Source organism: Trachypithecus francoisi, unplaced genomic scaffold (genome assembly GCF_009764315.1).
Source record: "Trachypithecus francoisi isolate TF-2019V2 unplaced genomic scaffold, Tfra_2.0 Lachesis_group5, whole genome shotgun sequence".
NCBI classification, from domain to species: domain Eukaryota; kingdom Metazoa; phylum Chordata; class Mammalia; order Primates; family Cercopithecidae; genus Trachypithecus; species Trachypithecus francoisi.
The window spans coordinates 61161031-61176943 of NW_022681470.1; the positions used below are offsets into that span (position 1 = coordinate 61161031).

Consider the following 15913-nt stretch of genomic DNA (forward strand, 5'->3'; position numbering starts at 1 on the left):
AGGGAAAGCTTTCTGGAAGGGAAAGTGAATGAGGAAAGGAGGAAAGAGACACATTAGGGAAGATTATCTGGGGTTCCTGTTCAGAGGGTCCCCTGTGATTTTTCCATCATCTCTCCAATCTCAGTTGCACCCACACTGTCCTTTCTTCCTCTTACCCCTTTTAGGCAGCTGCCCAAATACAGCCTTGCTTCTACATGTTGTAGGCAGGGCAAGGGCACCGACCACCCCATTTGCAGGGTCTGCGGCCTTTCAAAAGGCTTTCCTAGGAACGGATTTTTCTACCTGTTTAGCCCTGGAATGCAAGGGCCTTGAGGGCTGGGAGCCATCCCTGCACAGTAAACTGTGTGTATCTCATTCCTTCCCCAACAAGCGGATCTAGAGCAGGAGAGGAAGTGAGCAGGAGTGTTTTCATCCTGGCCTGCTCCTGCCTGTGCTGCGGCTTTGGGGATCTTTCAGCCCAGGTAGGTCTTACCTCTAGGAGGATTCTTGTGTGCTACCTTCTGTCTCTCCAAAATGTTGGATTTTGTAAGAAACCACCTAACCCAGTGCCTCACACATGGTAAGGAGTGCTCATGGATATTTTTGTGTTTGGGAAAAACAAAATAATCATAGCAGCAAGTGGTGATTGTCACTCCCTGCCAATGCCTGACAAAGAGCTCCCATATGCACCCCTGCTTGATTCTCCCAATACATCTGTGAGGTTGAAAGGAAAGGGCAGGTTCTACAATGCCCATTTTATGATTGAGAAAACAAAGACCCAGAGAGACTAAGTGACATTTCCAAGATTAAAAAAAAAAAAATTCTTTGTAAATGGCAGAGCTAGAACCAGAGCAGCAGTGTCTGACTATGTCCTGGACTCTTCTCATCTACAAGACTGCCTTTTGAGAGTATTACCCTTGGCCAGGTACAGAGGCTCATGCCTATAATCCTAGCACTTTGAGAGGCAGAGGTGAGAGGACTGCTTGAGGCTGGGAGTTTGAGACCAGCCTGGCCAACACAGTGGGGCACCCATCTCTACAAAAAAAATTTTTTTCAATTAGCCAGGTGTGGTGGCTGCATACCTGTCTGTAGTCCTAGCTGCTCACGAGGCTGAGGTGGGAGGATCGCTTGAGCCTGGGAGGTGGAGGTTGCAGTGAGCTATGATTATGCCACTATACTCTAGCCTAGGCAACAGAGTGAGATCCTATCTCAAAAAAAAAAAAAAAAAGAATAGTACCCTTTATCCATGAGGGAGTCCTCTGGAAGGCTATTTCTGAAGCCCCCAGCCTAATGGGCCAGACCCTCTGTGAGAGCAAAACCCCCAAGAAGGGACCCTGCTGTCTGCACTGAATGCTATGACAACAGAGCATTGTGGATGGAGTAGAAAGCCAATCATGTGGGCGAAAGGGAGGGCAGCTTGCTCGGGAACCTGGAGGCGGGTGGGCCCTGAGCCCCGCTCCTCACCCCTGCAAGGCTCTTCGGATCTTGCTTCCCATCAGCAGGATCCTGGGCCTCCCGTCCCTGCTCCGAGTTGGAATCCTGGGATCTGTTCCTACATGGCCCAGAATGCTCATGGTGTGACACAATAAGCTGCTTTCGGAGCTGGAATGCAATGGCCTACAGGGCCAGGAGCCATCCCTACTTATTGAACTGTGGACATTGCTGCTTCCTAGTGCCTGAGGCCGATTACAAAATCGAATTGCGACATCGACATGAAGCCCCAGTGAGATGGGTCACACAGCTTGTGACTAGAAGAACCAACTGTTGCAGCTATAGCATCTGATTTCAAATTTATGGTTTTTTTTCTGTAACTTTAAGAGTATGAACTCTTCCTAATGAGGTTTGACAGCAGCTTTGTCACACATTAGATGTTTCCTCAGCTGTAAACTGGGTCAAAAGCTTGGAGTCACATTCCAAGCTCAGCTGTTCACTGGCTGTGTGTTCTTGGCACGTTATTCAACCTCTCTGTGCTTTAGTTTCCTCGCCTGTAAAATGGGGGTAATAACAGCATCCACTTTACAGGGTTGTAATGAAGATTAAATGAGTTAGAGATCTGACAAATGCTTAGAATAGTATGGGGCACGGAGCAGGCATCCAATTATTGTAGCTGTTGTTGTTAGTAGTAGTAGTATTTCCACTCCCCAGGCTGCCTCCACAGCACAGTGTGTACTTCTAGGTCGTGGTTTGTAGCACAGATCTGAACTTAAGAGTATGTGCTTATATAAATACCCAGCATATCGACCCCCAGCCTGTCTAAACTCAGCCTCACAGCTCCCTTAGCTTAAAAGACAAGAAAGGGTTAGAGCCCTGGAGTAGAGACCAGGCAGCCAACTGCTTGCAGCTCATGGAACACTCACTGCCTCTTCAGTTTGCTCACCTGTAAAACTGGGTTGATAATACTCCCTCTGTTTGCACTGAATTCTCAGGAATGCACAAGCTGTGTATGCAAAAGGGCTTTTGGAGGAACTAACGAATACACTGAGCGAATATTACTTTAAAAATCATCCTAGGGAGGGTCTGTAGGCCTCAGTTTACCAATTATGGAGTTTAACAACAACCTGTAAAATATGATACGATGATTTCCCAGATTCAGGCGGAACTAAATCCCTAGCATTTTAGGCCCAGCCTAGAGCTCCCTGGACTCTGCGACTCTCTCCTCTCGCCAGCAAAAATGCAAATTCCCACCTGCCCCCTGGGGACTGTTCCATCTGAGCTGAGCACTGGAGAAATAAGAGGTGGCATTAATTATTCATGCGCCTACTTATTATGCTTCTTTCCCCAGGAAACTCCCAGCTGTCCTAAAGGGCTTTGAAGAGAAGGGGTGTGTAGGCGCAAACCAAAACATAAGCCACTTTGTTGTGTCCTGCTTGCACCAACAAAGGTTGTCAAATGGCTGGAAGATGAGGAGGTGGGGAGGAGTGGAGATGTGACAGGAAGGCAGTGGGATGGTAGGGGCACCAGCTCTGCCTACCTGCTGATCCAAATACTCTAGGTTTCTTTGCAACTGAAGATCTAAAAGTTCATCCTACCCGGAGCCCGAGGCCCAGAGGCCAAACAGCAACACAAACAAACAGGAACACACACAAGAAAACAATAAAAAAAGAAGCAAAGCAGTTAAGAGTTAGCGACAAGGACAAGGAGAGGCTTCTCCCTCTGCCCTTGAGGAGTTCTCAGGAAGGGAGGGGTTGAGGATGTGGGCAGGCAAAGTAGTTCTCTACTGGACACTCCAAGGAGAGGAGGGGCACACTCAGGCCCCACTGCCATCTCTCCTAGGTCTGCCTAGGCCTCCCTGGGAGAGGTGAGTGTCATCAGAGCAGTTTAGGCAGCACTTGTTAGCAGCTGTTTCTGAGTTTTCTGGAAAAATTGGTTGTTTCTGGGTGTGTGTGTTTGCTGTGGGTAAGACTTATACACTGTGGACACTGGCAGAGTGAGAATCAGACAGAGAGGGGAAGGAGCCGCCGCCTGGCCTCCAGCCTGCCCAGCCCTCCTCCACCCTGGCCTCCTGGTACTGTTATGGAAACGAATCAACAACAGGCTTTCTGGACAAGGATTCTGCCTGTTGGTCCCAGTGGTCCTCCCCAACCCTCCCAAGCAGAGCATCTCATCTAGGTATCTAGGTGGTGGCAAAAGTTCTCAGGAGAACAAATTCCAGGGAGAGACACGAGTAGAAAGAGGCAGAGAAAAAGGAGGAGATGCAATTCAGAAAATTTTTTCTTCCTCAATCATATTGCTTGTCTCTCTCCCCAAAAGTGGCATTCCAGACAAAGGACAAACATTAAATAACTATGCTTCAGGGGAAAAAAGTTTAGAAAACCTTGCTTCTTGTTAGGAGCTCTGGCCGATTTTTCCTGCCTAGGCCCCTCTCCTGCATGCTGGAGAGGAGAGGGACCAGGATATTACATGCTCCCAGATCTCATCCCTCCTCCACGGCCTGTGTCACAGAGGAGAAGGGGTTACTGGCATCAAACTTGATACTGGGGCTAGAGTCCTGACTGGGAGGGAGGAAGTATCCAGAGGCTGCTAAAAACCAGCCAGGCCAGGCACTAGGCACAGAGCGTCCCTGGAGTCCGCCCCAGTTTAGCTCCACCCTGGGTGGAGCATGGTGTGGGGAGGCCCTGAGGCAGGTGGAGGGGAGAAAGGACGTACCATCTTATCGTGGACCGTGGGGGATGGTGGGTAGTTGTAGGGGAACAGTCCTGCAGGGACTGGCCGCCTGTCTCCCAGGTAATCATACTGGAAGAGAAAGGGATCACAGAGGTGAGGGGTCTGGCTGGGACACGGAGTTCCCCACCAGCTGAAGCTCAAGGTTAGAGGTGTTTGTGTTCAGTCCCAGAGCAGATCCCAAACTGAAATGGACAGCAGCCCCCCGTGCAATGATCTGTCCAGGTCCTCAAGATTTGAAAAGACAGAACCCTCTCTGCCCTCTTACATGACGGCACAGTTTCTGGCACAACCTGGGGGCATGTACAGAAAGCAATGTTCCCACTCAAGAGGCAAAGCCATCCCCAAGACAGCTCTACTACAGACAGAACCAGGGGCCAGGGGCTCCCCTGGGCAACACTGCTGGTCCTGTGGACACACAGCCCAGTGGCCCCGTGGCCCAGATGCTCCCACATCTCTGCCTTTTCCCAGTAGATTGTCTTAGGCTTCTGGGGATCTCAGGGAATGAGGAAGGAAGGGCAGGCTGGTGGCTCACCTTGGGGGAGCTGATGGATCGCCTCATCACATAGGCAGCAGGGTCAGCATAGATGTCCTCGCTGCGAGGTGGCAGTCGCTCAAAACGGGCACTGGGTGAGCGGACAGGGGAGTAAATGCGGGCACGGCTGTAGGAGCCCTGGCTGGGTGAGCGGGGCACAGAGTGGGAGCGGGGCTGCAGGGACAAGCGGCGCAGGGAGCTAGAGGCAGCATCCAGCTCATCATAATAGACTGGCTGCCGGGAGGGGCTTGGGATCCAGACGGTGCCATCCTGCCGCCCGTAGCTGGCAGGCTCCTTCCACTCTCGCAGCTGGTAGGCAGGGCCGCCCCCGTTGCGGAAGGCATGGCGTTTGTCCTCCAGGGCCCAGGGCGGGCTGATCCGATCATAGGCCGGCATGGAGCAGATGCTCTCTGGCCGCACCCCTGGTGGGTAGTACTGGTAATCATCAGGGTACTGGGAGGAGTAGGGGCCGTAGTACTCAGGGACCCTGCGAGACACAGGGTAGAATCTAGAGGGACTGAGAGAGAGGGGATATTGTAAGGAAAGCAGATAACACGGGCACCCTTCCACCCACCCCAGCCCTACCTCCAGGTCCCCCAGCCTAGAGCAAGGTGCTTGAATAGGTACACAGGGGCTGAAGTTTATTCCAGAGGTGACGGAAAGACTCCTGTCCTCACAGCCCCCTTCCTTAACCAGCTCCCCAAGGCTGGACACTGCACCATTCAGAGCTTCAATCTTTGTCTCTTTAAAATGACATATCCCTAGGAAGAAACGTGAAGCCTTATCAGCCATCTCCATCTCAGCATGAACCAGTTTATCAGATCTTTTCTGAGAGAGGTAAATAGAAGAAAGTCTACCAGGCACCTGAAGGAGGGCAACACAGAAGGGATGAAAGGGCAGCGTCCTGATCTATTTTATATTATTTTAGAGATGAGGTCCATTCTGTCACCAGCCTGGAGTGCAGTGGGGCCATCATGGCTCACTGCAGCCTTGAACTCCTGGGCTCAAGCAATCCTCCCATGTCCACCTGTAGAGTAGTAGCTGGGACCACAGGTGTGAGCCACCATGCCCTGCTTATGATCTTGTCAGGGACTGAACCAGTAGTTTCTTGAGACTCATCCCAAATGATTCTCCCCAGAGCAGGCCTGATACTCCCAGGCACAAGACCACCAACAATGCGCAGCTGCTCAGGCCACTAGAGGGCAGGTTCCTCCTGGGCCCCATGGCCTTCCTGAAGCTGTGGCCTGCAGTCCCTGGAGCTGCCCAAATCCCCAGGGAAGGAGCCTGCAGCCCCATTTGCCCTGAGGGACACTACTGGGCCCAATAAATGTCCCCAGATATTTCAAAGCCAGTCATTGGATAAAGGAGTAAATGGTCATAGAGGGCCGCGTTGGGACCAATGAGCTACTTGGTTTTGTTTTTTAACTTCATATAAATCATGGCTTTAAAACAATTAGAGCTGTTCAAAAATGGAGTGAGTTGGTCTGGCAGTTAGTGAGTCTCAAGTGGGTGGAGCACTGGAGGAGAGGATGTTGTAGGAGGGCCCATAGCTTGGATGGATGTCTGACTATAACAACTTCAGGCCTCCTCCCAAAGCCTGCTGTGTTCTGGGCTCCCCAGCATGCCGTGGAGAGGCACTGGGGTGCTCTGTCCCTTCTTCTGAAGGAAGCAGACAGAGAAACCAAGAATCAGGGACAGCAGCCAGACTCTAATGGTGGAGCCATGGGGCAGGAAGGATTCGGGCAAGCCAGAAGCATGGGATTTGGTTTCCCAATTCAGCCTGCTTCTAGGTTTCCAACAGGGGATGCCTCATGGGCTATGACCCCACTCCCACGTTCTAGCCATAACACCATATCAGCCCCATCCCAGCCACCCGCATGCCTCACCTCCGAAGATCTTCAGGTGGGGGTACTCCCCGGCGCAGGTTCACCCACTGCTGAAGCTGGTTCATGGAGCTCTTGCGCTGGGCAATTTTGTCGGGGTTGGTGCGTGGTGGGAAACTCCGCCGGTGTCCCCCAGTCTCTCCGTCCTGAGGCGGGAAAGCTGTGCTCCCTGGCCGGCTTGGGGAGTGGTACTGCCAGCCATTGGGCTGGGCAGGCTGTTCCCCACCCCTTGGCACCCTTGGGCCCTCAGGGTAAGGGCTGCCTGGCTCTGAGGCTGGCTCCGGTCCAGCTGGGAGGCCGTTGGCTTTCACCAGAGGCTCTTTCTTGACTTCTGGCCTCTCTGGCCTTCTCTCTGCCTTTTCACAGCCTCGGCCATCACCCTCCCCTCGAGTCTTGGCCTCTGGCTCAGGCTTGGGGAGGCTGTTGTGGGGCGGCTGCTGGTGGTGCTTGCTAGGTGGAATGTTCTCCGAGTCTGGCTTCTCATGGCTGCTGGATGCCAAAGGAGATGCTGTCAATGACTCTAGCCCAGCATGGAGTGGGGCAGGGGGTGCCAGACTGGGAAGGAGAAGAGGAGTGGGGAAGGATGGGCAATGGAACCAGGATTCTATGAATTCCTGTTCTGCTTCTTAAGTCTCACTGCTTCATCTTCTCAATCCAGCCTGGGAAATTATTATACAACCTAATCTGCCCCTACCCACACCTGCTGTGTTAACTCTGCCCCCAACATCTTCTCTGCAGGTCATTCTCCACCCCACTCCCCTCTGCCAGTCTGCTTTGAGCCCAGCCTTCAAGCTATGGCATGACTAACCTCACCCAGTCTTGGTCCTCTCTGCAATCTGTCCCTGACCCAGCTCCCCAAACTGGGTTTGCACTCTTATCAGTAACTGTCCTTGATACTCCAGCAACAAAGGCTTGTGATGGGGCACCTGTCTTTCCTATAGAAAGGTACTTAACTGCCAAGAGTCTTGGGCTCCTCATCAGCAGTATGGGTATAATAATATCTCCCCTCCTAGGACTGCTGTGAGATAAAACGTGGCGGGCCACAGGAGCAGAAGTTTCTGCTTTGAAACTCACAAGCACATAAACACGCTAGTTCCCTTCTCCAAAACACATTTCTTCCAGGACTGACTTTCCGTCAGAATATAGGCCCCACAAGGGTAGGAACGTGGCAGACTTTGTTCCCCTGTGTTCCTAGCACCCACTACAGTGCCTTACACTATTTATGTTTACAGTAAGTATTTGTGAAATGAATGAATGAACTCTTGGAAGTATGCCCCTTGGTTGAAGCGAAGATGGAAATTTATGACAATTTTCCCCCTAGAGCTTCCCAAACTCTACACATTCAAGCATCCTTGTTGAAACATTGCTTGATAAACATTTCTAAAATATGTGAATGGACTTGGAGTCTACACTGTGAAACCCCCTTCTCCTGGATCCCCCTTAGCACCTAACTCAAGACTCCACACCCAGCTAAGGGAGAGACAGACGCTGAGACCGTGGGTGACGGCGGGCGATGGGAGCGGCCATATGTTAAGAGTTTACTGCATGTCGAGTGTTTTACATGCACTCTGTGTAGGCCTCACGACAACCCTATGAGGTAGAGTTATGTTTGCTGGTTTCTGAGCAGAGGAACCTCGGGTTCAGAGAGGGTGAGTTCCTTGCACTGAGGTCACGCTGCAGCCAAGTGGACAAGGTGTGATTCAAACCTGAGTTTATTTTCCTCCAAAGGCGGTGTGCTTAACACACACAGCTGAGAAAAACCAGCAAATGACACTGACCTCTGGCTCCTGGCCAGGCCCCAATGGAACCTGGCTTTTCTCTTGGCCTCCCCCAGCTCAGAGAGAAGAGGAGGAGCTGGCTAGGGGAAGAGAGACTTCAGGCTCTGAAATCACTCAGCCAGGCCTCCCGCCTGGATGCAAGGAGTCAGCTCACACATCCTCCAGGGCTTCAAGCAGGCACACTGGGATTAGCAATGACCCAGAGCTGGGTGTGTCTTCCATTCCCCTCTTAATTCTTCCTGCATCCCCACACTCAATTCCCTGGCACTCACCTGTGCCGCACAGCTTGGGGCACTGACTTCTGGGCTGGAGGGATCTGTACTCGAGCAGCCTCCCCCATGGCCTGGATCCAGGCCTCTTGCTCCTCGGGGCTCTCGGCACTGAAGAAGTAGGTGCGGACCCCGGCATGCTCGGCCTGTGGGGAGAGGCAGTGCGTGGAGCTGGCCTTGGCCTCATCCACCCAGCACACAGTCACCTGTTGGGAGAAGACACCAACACCCACAGAATGGGCAGTCAGTTGGGCCATTCCCTGTACCTGGGGCTCTTCCCCATGTGGAGCTCAGGAGCAAGGTGTGGAGGGCAGCTTGCAGCTACCCCGAGGGCTCCAGCTGGTACCCAGGTATCCACCTTGGCTGGCTCTCTGGGCACCATTAGGCAGCCCAATAACCAGGTCAGCCTACTTGCCCCACCTGGGGTAATTAAAGCAGGAGGGACAATGATCACACCCACTTCCCCAGCAAATTCCATGTTTGATTTCAAAGGCAATGACCCCGTGTCTGGGAGAGAGGACCCCTGAGCACATGCCAATCTTAGCCCCAGCTTTTCACTGCTGAGAAGCTAGCACTGTCTCTTCCACGTGGAGAGACAGCCAAGCCCCTCTCTGTGGGCATGCAAAGCAGACATTGGCATACAGACGGGGCACACTACCTAGTTGGCGGCTGTGAGCAGGTACTGCGGGCGGGAACCCAGAAGAGAGCTCCTGTCCAGAGGAGGGGTCCTCACGCGGTCAGAAGGAGGAGAAGCAGAGAACAGGTCAACCAAACACCAGAGGGAGAGACAGAAGACGACGTGGCAGGAAATGGTGAGGAGCACAGGGAAGGGGGGATATTCAGGTTGTCCCCTTCTACTCTGTGTCTCCCCTGGGAATGGCAGCACCCAGCAATGCCCAGTTCTGCCTACCAAGGGGTTGGGAGTGGAGAGCTTGCACCAGGGAAATTCAGGCTGGTGGTGGAGAGTGAGTCACGGAATCGCAGCGCTAAGCCTGGCTCTGCTCCCGACCAGCTCTGTAACTGCAGACAAGTTGTGGTTTTGCTCTGGCCTTCACTGATGCATCTATTTCATGGGAAAAGGGTCTGCCTGGTGAAATTCAAAGTTCTTAGGCCACAAGGAAAAGAGGCCACGGGACTCAATTCTTTCTGGGACCTCAGCATACTTCCCAGTGAGATCCTCAGTAGCTTGACTTAGCCCACTCAACAGGGGACATCTAGCGGTGATTCAGAGTCTCGGATGTGAGCCTTACTCCAGCCTCTGACCCCTTGAGCCCTAAATCCTGGGTCTCTGGGGGTCGAGATAGCCTCAGGGCTCCCCTGAGCAGTGATGTCAAAACCACACCCTCTAAATGCTCAAAAGGTTCCTCAGTTGCAGCTGGTCCCACCTCGCCTCCACCTGTCCCCAGCCCTCAATTTCTTTCTGACAGGAACCATTACCCAGCAAGAGGCAAGGGTGGGCCTCCTTCCTCTGGTCCCCAACCTCCAGCAGAGGACTTAGCATGTGGGCAGAGCTTGGGGCAGGTGTGGGAGAGGGCAGGGGAGGTGTTGACAAAAAGCCAGTGAAGCCTCAAGAAGAGGGCAGCTGAAACTTGCGACGGATGGGGGTAGAGAGACCAGAGGCCCAAGCAAGTCCTCTGGGTGGAGAACACAGGGTTATTGTAGAGAGGAGACACACAGGCAGGGCTCGTGGGTGTGTCCTGGGGTGGGTGGGAGTGGAGAGCAAATGAATTCATCAATTCAATGAGCATCCAGGGAGCAGCCTGTGTGTGCGGAACTCGCTGGGGGCACCAGTCACAAGGAAGGCAAAGACAGGCTCTTGCACTTGAAGAGCTGACAGTCACGCTGGGGGACAAAACATGCCGCGGGAAACAAGGAGAGAGCAGAGGCACAGGGACAAGTGCTGTGACAGGGGAAGGCAGAGGGCCTGGGAAAAGGCAGGGCCATTGATGGGGAGCGGGCAGGGGCGCTGGCCTGGAACTATGAAAGGGGGCCAGAGAATTGAGGGAGCTGTCCCAGCGGGGCAAAGCCCTCGGAGCCTCTGTGGGGCTGAGTTAGGAAGAAGTTAAGGCATTCAGCGGTAGCCTGGGCAGGAACAGTTCCTGGCTCATTCTTAACCATCCAAGAGCTTTGCTCGGTGGCCACAGTAGGACAAGCCTCCCATCTGTCTCAGCTCCCCTCCCTTCCCTGGGGAAGGGCCGTGGAATAGCCACAATCAGAACCCTTTGTGGACCACTGAGCACAGCCCTCAGAGTCAGGTTTGAAAGAGGCAGTGCAGTGAAGGGGAAGGAGGCGAGGAGCTGGTGGGCAGAGAGGTGATATCTGGGATCTGTGGTAGGGGGAGTGTGTCAGTCACTCGGGGATGTTTATCTCACGCCTGCTGCTGGCAGAGCTCTGAGCTGGAGCATGTCTGTGTCTCTGCACAGGTCTGGTGGGGAGGGTGAGACAGGCTGTTTGATTGTGTGTGTGGGTGTGTGTGTGTGTCTGTGTATAACAGGACTACTTGTTGTTGGTTAAACAGCCTGTTCCTATTTCCCCAGCTAGAACTGGCTCCCTGGTGTCAGAGTTTTATTAATTGTTCATTCTCTTCACACCTCTGGCATACAAGACCCCAGGAGGCTGGAAACTAATTATGTGCCAAATAAGTCCTTCCTTGATCCCTGTAGCGGGTCCTGTGCATGCTGCCCAGCCTTTTTCCGTGGCCAGGTGACTGGAGCCTGAAGGACAGGAAGGGACAGAGTCCCTTCTTCTAAGGTTCTGGAAGCTCAAGGAGTGACCTACGGGTCCCATCATCTAACATCATAGCTTTGAAGGGTCTTGGACAGCACCTGTCAATTAGGGCAGAGAGGGCTTTGTAGCCAGACAATGTGTAGTTGATATTATAATTTTACATTTGAAAAATGAAAAGGAACCTATGATTTTTGCATCATAAAATACAAAAGGGCATGAGATTTTTATAGTTTTTGATGGGTCATGAATTTTTAAATGTGGAAAAACACTGGCCTAGGATGAGCCAGCTGCAGGCACATCTTTAACGGGTGGCTCCCCAGGGGTTCAAGGCAGTGATATTGAGCAGGCAGGAAAGGCCCATTTTCCTGTGCACTTGTTCTCTCAAATGGTTTCTTCATGAGATGTGCAGCTCTTGTGGAATGAAACTCAACTCCTAATATTCGCTAAAGGCTGAAATTTGAGTAAGTTTTACTTGGAGGTAGGTCCAGTTTCCTGAAACCATGGTGGGGAGGAAGCCTTTCCAGAAAAGGTCTCAGGACCCACCAGCCACAGCTCCTGCCTCTGCCCAGAGGGATTTCCCAGGGGCAGGCACTGGGCAAAAGGTCCACGGACTCAGAACATAACTATTCCTGTCCCAGTAACAATTGTGGTGCTGCTGAAACACATCTCTACTGGCCCACTCTCGGGAGAATTGCCCACCCAACCCCCAAGAGAGGAGGAAGGTCCCAGCATAGCCTTGCTCTAGCCTTACAAGAGACTGTGCTGAGTCTAGGGGCCATTACTGCTCCCCCTCCTCCACCCACCACCACTGCTACCAACATCACCACCTGGGATTCCTTAGGGTGACAGCTCTTGGCCCTTCTCCATTCCCATAGGCTGTAGAAGAGCAGTCCTCCCTCCCCCAACTGCCCTGGGAGGGGAAGACCAACTGACCTTAAACGTGTGTTTCCGGCTGATGTTGTCTGAGGGCTGCACTGCGGCTACCCGGAAGCTCAGGAGGGGAATGCTGCCCAGGATACTCTCTTCCTTCTCATCTGTCAGGGAGAGAGGCACAAGAAGGGTGTGTGTGTGTGTGTGTGTGTGTGTGTGTACACACGCTAGGGGTGGGGAGGAGTGCATTGCCCCTCCCTGATAATATCAATACATATTTATTGTTCACCTCCTATTTGTCGGGCACTCAGGGCCACCACACATGCTCCGAAAGGGCACTCCCTGGAGTTAGAGAGTGTGATGGCCCTGGAGATGCGGTTCCAGACACTGGGACTGCAGAGGTGAATAAGAGAGAAGTAGTGCCTACCCTAAGGGAATTCGCATTCTAGTGCACAAATAAACAAAGAAATAACTGCTGATATTTGGAAGCTCAGGCACTGTTCTAAGTGAAATGCCTTAATAGATTTAATCCTCCCAACAAACCCATAAAGAGGTACTATTATTACCTTTATTATTACCCTTATTTTATAGGTAAGGAAGCTGAGACACAAAGAGGTTAGATGATTTATCCAAGGTTACTTAAGCAACAAGTGATAAAATTGGTCTTCAAACACAAAAAGTGAACTCCAAAGCTAGCATTGTTGACCACTCTCCTGTCTATCCTGCCTCTCTAAACGAGGCCATCCCACCAGTGACATATATAACAAGGTGATGGGACAGATCATTGTAGAGTGGACTGTCCCACCTTCCGCTCTCTGGTGCCTCTGGGTCACTCTTTCTAAGGTTCTCCCTGGCACTCAGAGCCTGCTTTGCCCTTTCCGGGTGCAGATCCCCGCTGAGGTTCTATGTCTCCATAGCAAAAGGCACCCCTGCCTGGAGCGCTCTGGCCCTCTCCTCCCAGGGAGGAGAGGGCTAACAGTCCAGCTATTACATAATTCATCCCGGATCTCCAAAGGAGCCTGATGGATTGGCCAGCTGGGCCCCCCGCTGTCAGCAGGAGGTAAGAAAGGGCGGGGAATGCTCTGTGGGACAGTGCGGGGACAATTATGAGACCATGGCAAGGCCCTCCCCACTTCCCTGGGATCGCTCTTTGTTCCCCAGGCTGAGGACTCTGAAAAGCCTTCGGCTAGGGTTCAGAAGAAACCTCTGTAGGGTTATAAACTCCTCAAGCCCTGCTTCTCCTCTTACTCATCACATCTACACAATACTTGGCCCACAGATCAGCTTCTCTATTTGGACCCCAGCATGGTACCTAGAGGAAGGGGTAAACCAGAGTAGTAGGAGGCACTCAGGGTTGGACCCCAGGGCTGCCTTCAGGAGAACTAAGGCTCTTGTCCTCCAGAGATGGAGCCCCTGCCTGGCAGAGTCCAAGCCAGCATTTAGGTGAGTCCTGAGTCCATCTCTTGGTGAACAGTGACCTCCATTTTGGTGTGTCCTGAGCCTTTGGGTTCTCAGCTCTTTGAGGTTCTACCCCCACTGCTTCCCAAAGACTCTCCTCTGCAGAGACCCCTGTTTTCCTCCCAGTTTCATTCCCACTCTGGCTCCATTGTGGCCTGATATCCCGGAGGCTCAGCACCTGGGTCCTGGGCCTGGGCAGATTCCTCTCCCTGAGTCTTGGGCTTTTCTCTGGGACTGGACTCTGTATGCTCAGCCCCTTCCTGTTTTCCTTCCTGGGGGTTCAGGTGGCTGCAATACAGCAACCAGGGACAGCAGTGCTCTGCAGGGTCACTGGGTACAACCTTTGTTTGCCAAAGTTAATGATTCACTGAATTGCTCCCAGGAGGCCTGGAAATCAGGGCTGTGCCTTGCTGGGCCGAGGGAGTGAAGGAAAGAGCCTCTCCTGCTTCATAACAATTGTACCCTCTCTCCTCTCATCCCTCACACCCATTTCCTCCCCTGCATCCACATGGCGCCACCATCACTGACCTCAACCCTTGCTGGTGCCCTCAGCCTGCCTTGGCACAACTTTTAAAAATAGAGAGTAGGGAAAGGGTGTTGGGGTCAGCAGAGAAGGTGAAGCCAGAGGATATTATGTTCACTCATTCAGTATTGACTGAGCACCGACTAAATGGCAGGCAGCGTTTTGGGTGCTGTGGATACAGCAGTGACCAACACTGACAAAAGTTTCTGCCTTCACAGATGGGACTGTGCATTCCAGTGGGACAGGAGGAAAGGCCACACACAAGCTCCAATTAGTAGGTGACCTACTAGTAGTGACTAGTGACCTCCTCCTCTTTGTCCTTGTCCTCTCTCCCCATTCCTCCAGGATTTCACCAGCCATATGACCACCTTGTTCACCCAGTGTATCGCTGGAACTCTGCCTGAAACCTAGCAAGCATTGTTGAATGTGAACTGAATGGGTGAGTGAGTGAGTGTGTGAGTGAACAAGTGAGCTTTGTTTTTATCCTGCTGCCACTGGTGCCAGGACCACAGTGAGGAGATCTGCCCTGCCGGTGCCCATCCAAAGCCAAGCTTGGGGATATGGCAGAATGAGAAAGAGTGATGGGTCCTGGCTTCCTGCCATCCCTGCCAGTCCAAGGGCCAAGCTCACCTTTATAGTAGAAGAGGCAGCGATCCACCAGGACGAACCAGCGCTTGTTCCACTGCTTAACCCCGGAGCTGGCCTGTGGGACATGGGAGAGACAGATGTGAGGGCTGCAGGCTGGATGTGGAAGAGGAGGTGGAATGCAGGGAAAAGGGCACCATGTCAATTATAAGGACATCGTGGCCCTAGCTGCGGTTCTGCTGTTAATGCACGGCAGCAACACCTGGAGACCTCAGATGCAAGGAACTGACATTAGATTATTGCCTATGACCTTCCAGTTCTGTCATTCAGTGCCTCCCCTGGGGAGGATAACAGGAGCAAGAGATGGGCAGAATGAGTGAGTGGAAGAGCAGGCAGGGATAGCGGCAAGGCCAATCTGGTGCCAATCTGTGAACCCTAGACTTTCAGGAGACACCCCTACCCCCCACCATAATAAGCAGGACCTGCTGGGGAGCTAGTGGGTTCTTCCCACGGGGCTGGGGACTCAGCATGTTTCAAGGTCATTGCATCTGCCCATCAGGACACCGGGCTGGGTTCCCAAGTTTGACACAAATTTTTCTGTGTGATTTTGGGAAGATACTCAGTTTCTCTGAGCCTTTATAAAATTAGGAGACTCATTCACAGAGACAGCAGGAGGACATACCAAAAAAATACATGGACTGTCATAAGCACAGAGGAATCCTCACTCTGTGAGGAGAAGGTGGAAGCTACAGTGGCCAGAACAGCAGTGTGGCCTCACCTGTTTGAAGAGCCAGCCCGCCTTGGTGACAGGTGCATTGGGGTTCCGCTTCATGGAGTGTGAGCGCTTGCCAAAGGTGACAGCTTTGCGGGGTGTGCGAGTTGCCTAGGGGCAGAAAGAGTAGCTGACCTAGGTCCCCAGTCTCCTCCTTCCTGCTCTATCTGCAAGGGAGCCACCCCTGCTAGAGCTGCTTCTCCCTAGGGTTAACCCCAGGGTGGCCTCAAGCCAAGGGGCCCAGGTATGAGTCTTGGATCTATTGCTAACTCAAGGGCAGGGCCTTCCAGTTCTTTGGCAATTTTTCTCATTTCTAAAATAGGGCTCAAAATAATAATTCCAAAAAATAAAATAATGGTTCTACCTGTCTCAC

The 15913-nt window shown here is 52.5% G+C and overlaps 1 protein-coding gene across 21 annotated transcripts in view; it reads right to left on the minus strand.

Annotated features, from left to right (window-relative positions):
• The window catches only part of PLEKHA6 (pleckstrin homology domain containing A6), a 158607-nt gene that overhangs the window by 33892 nt on the left and 108802 nt on the right, over positions 1-15913 (minus strand). For 7 of the 21 annotated variants that reach the window (XM_033197534.1, XM_033197528.1, XM_033197529.1 and 4 more), the window contains 8 exons: positions 15547-15651; positions 14814-14886; positions 12266-12366; positions 8609-8811; positions 6562-7047; positions 4676-5192; positions 4126-4212; positions 2951-3004 (listed from right to left, as the gene is read on the minus strand). In XM_033197534.1, the coding sequence (XP_033053425.1) occupies positions 2951-3004; positions 4126-4212; positions 4676-5192; positions 6562-7047; positions 8609-8811; positions 12266-12366; positions 14814-14886; positions 15547-15651 (1626 nt within the window). The other 14 variants (XM_033197531.1, XM_033197541.1, XM_033197536.1 and 11 more) reach the window with 9 other exon arrangements.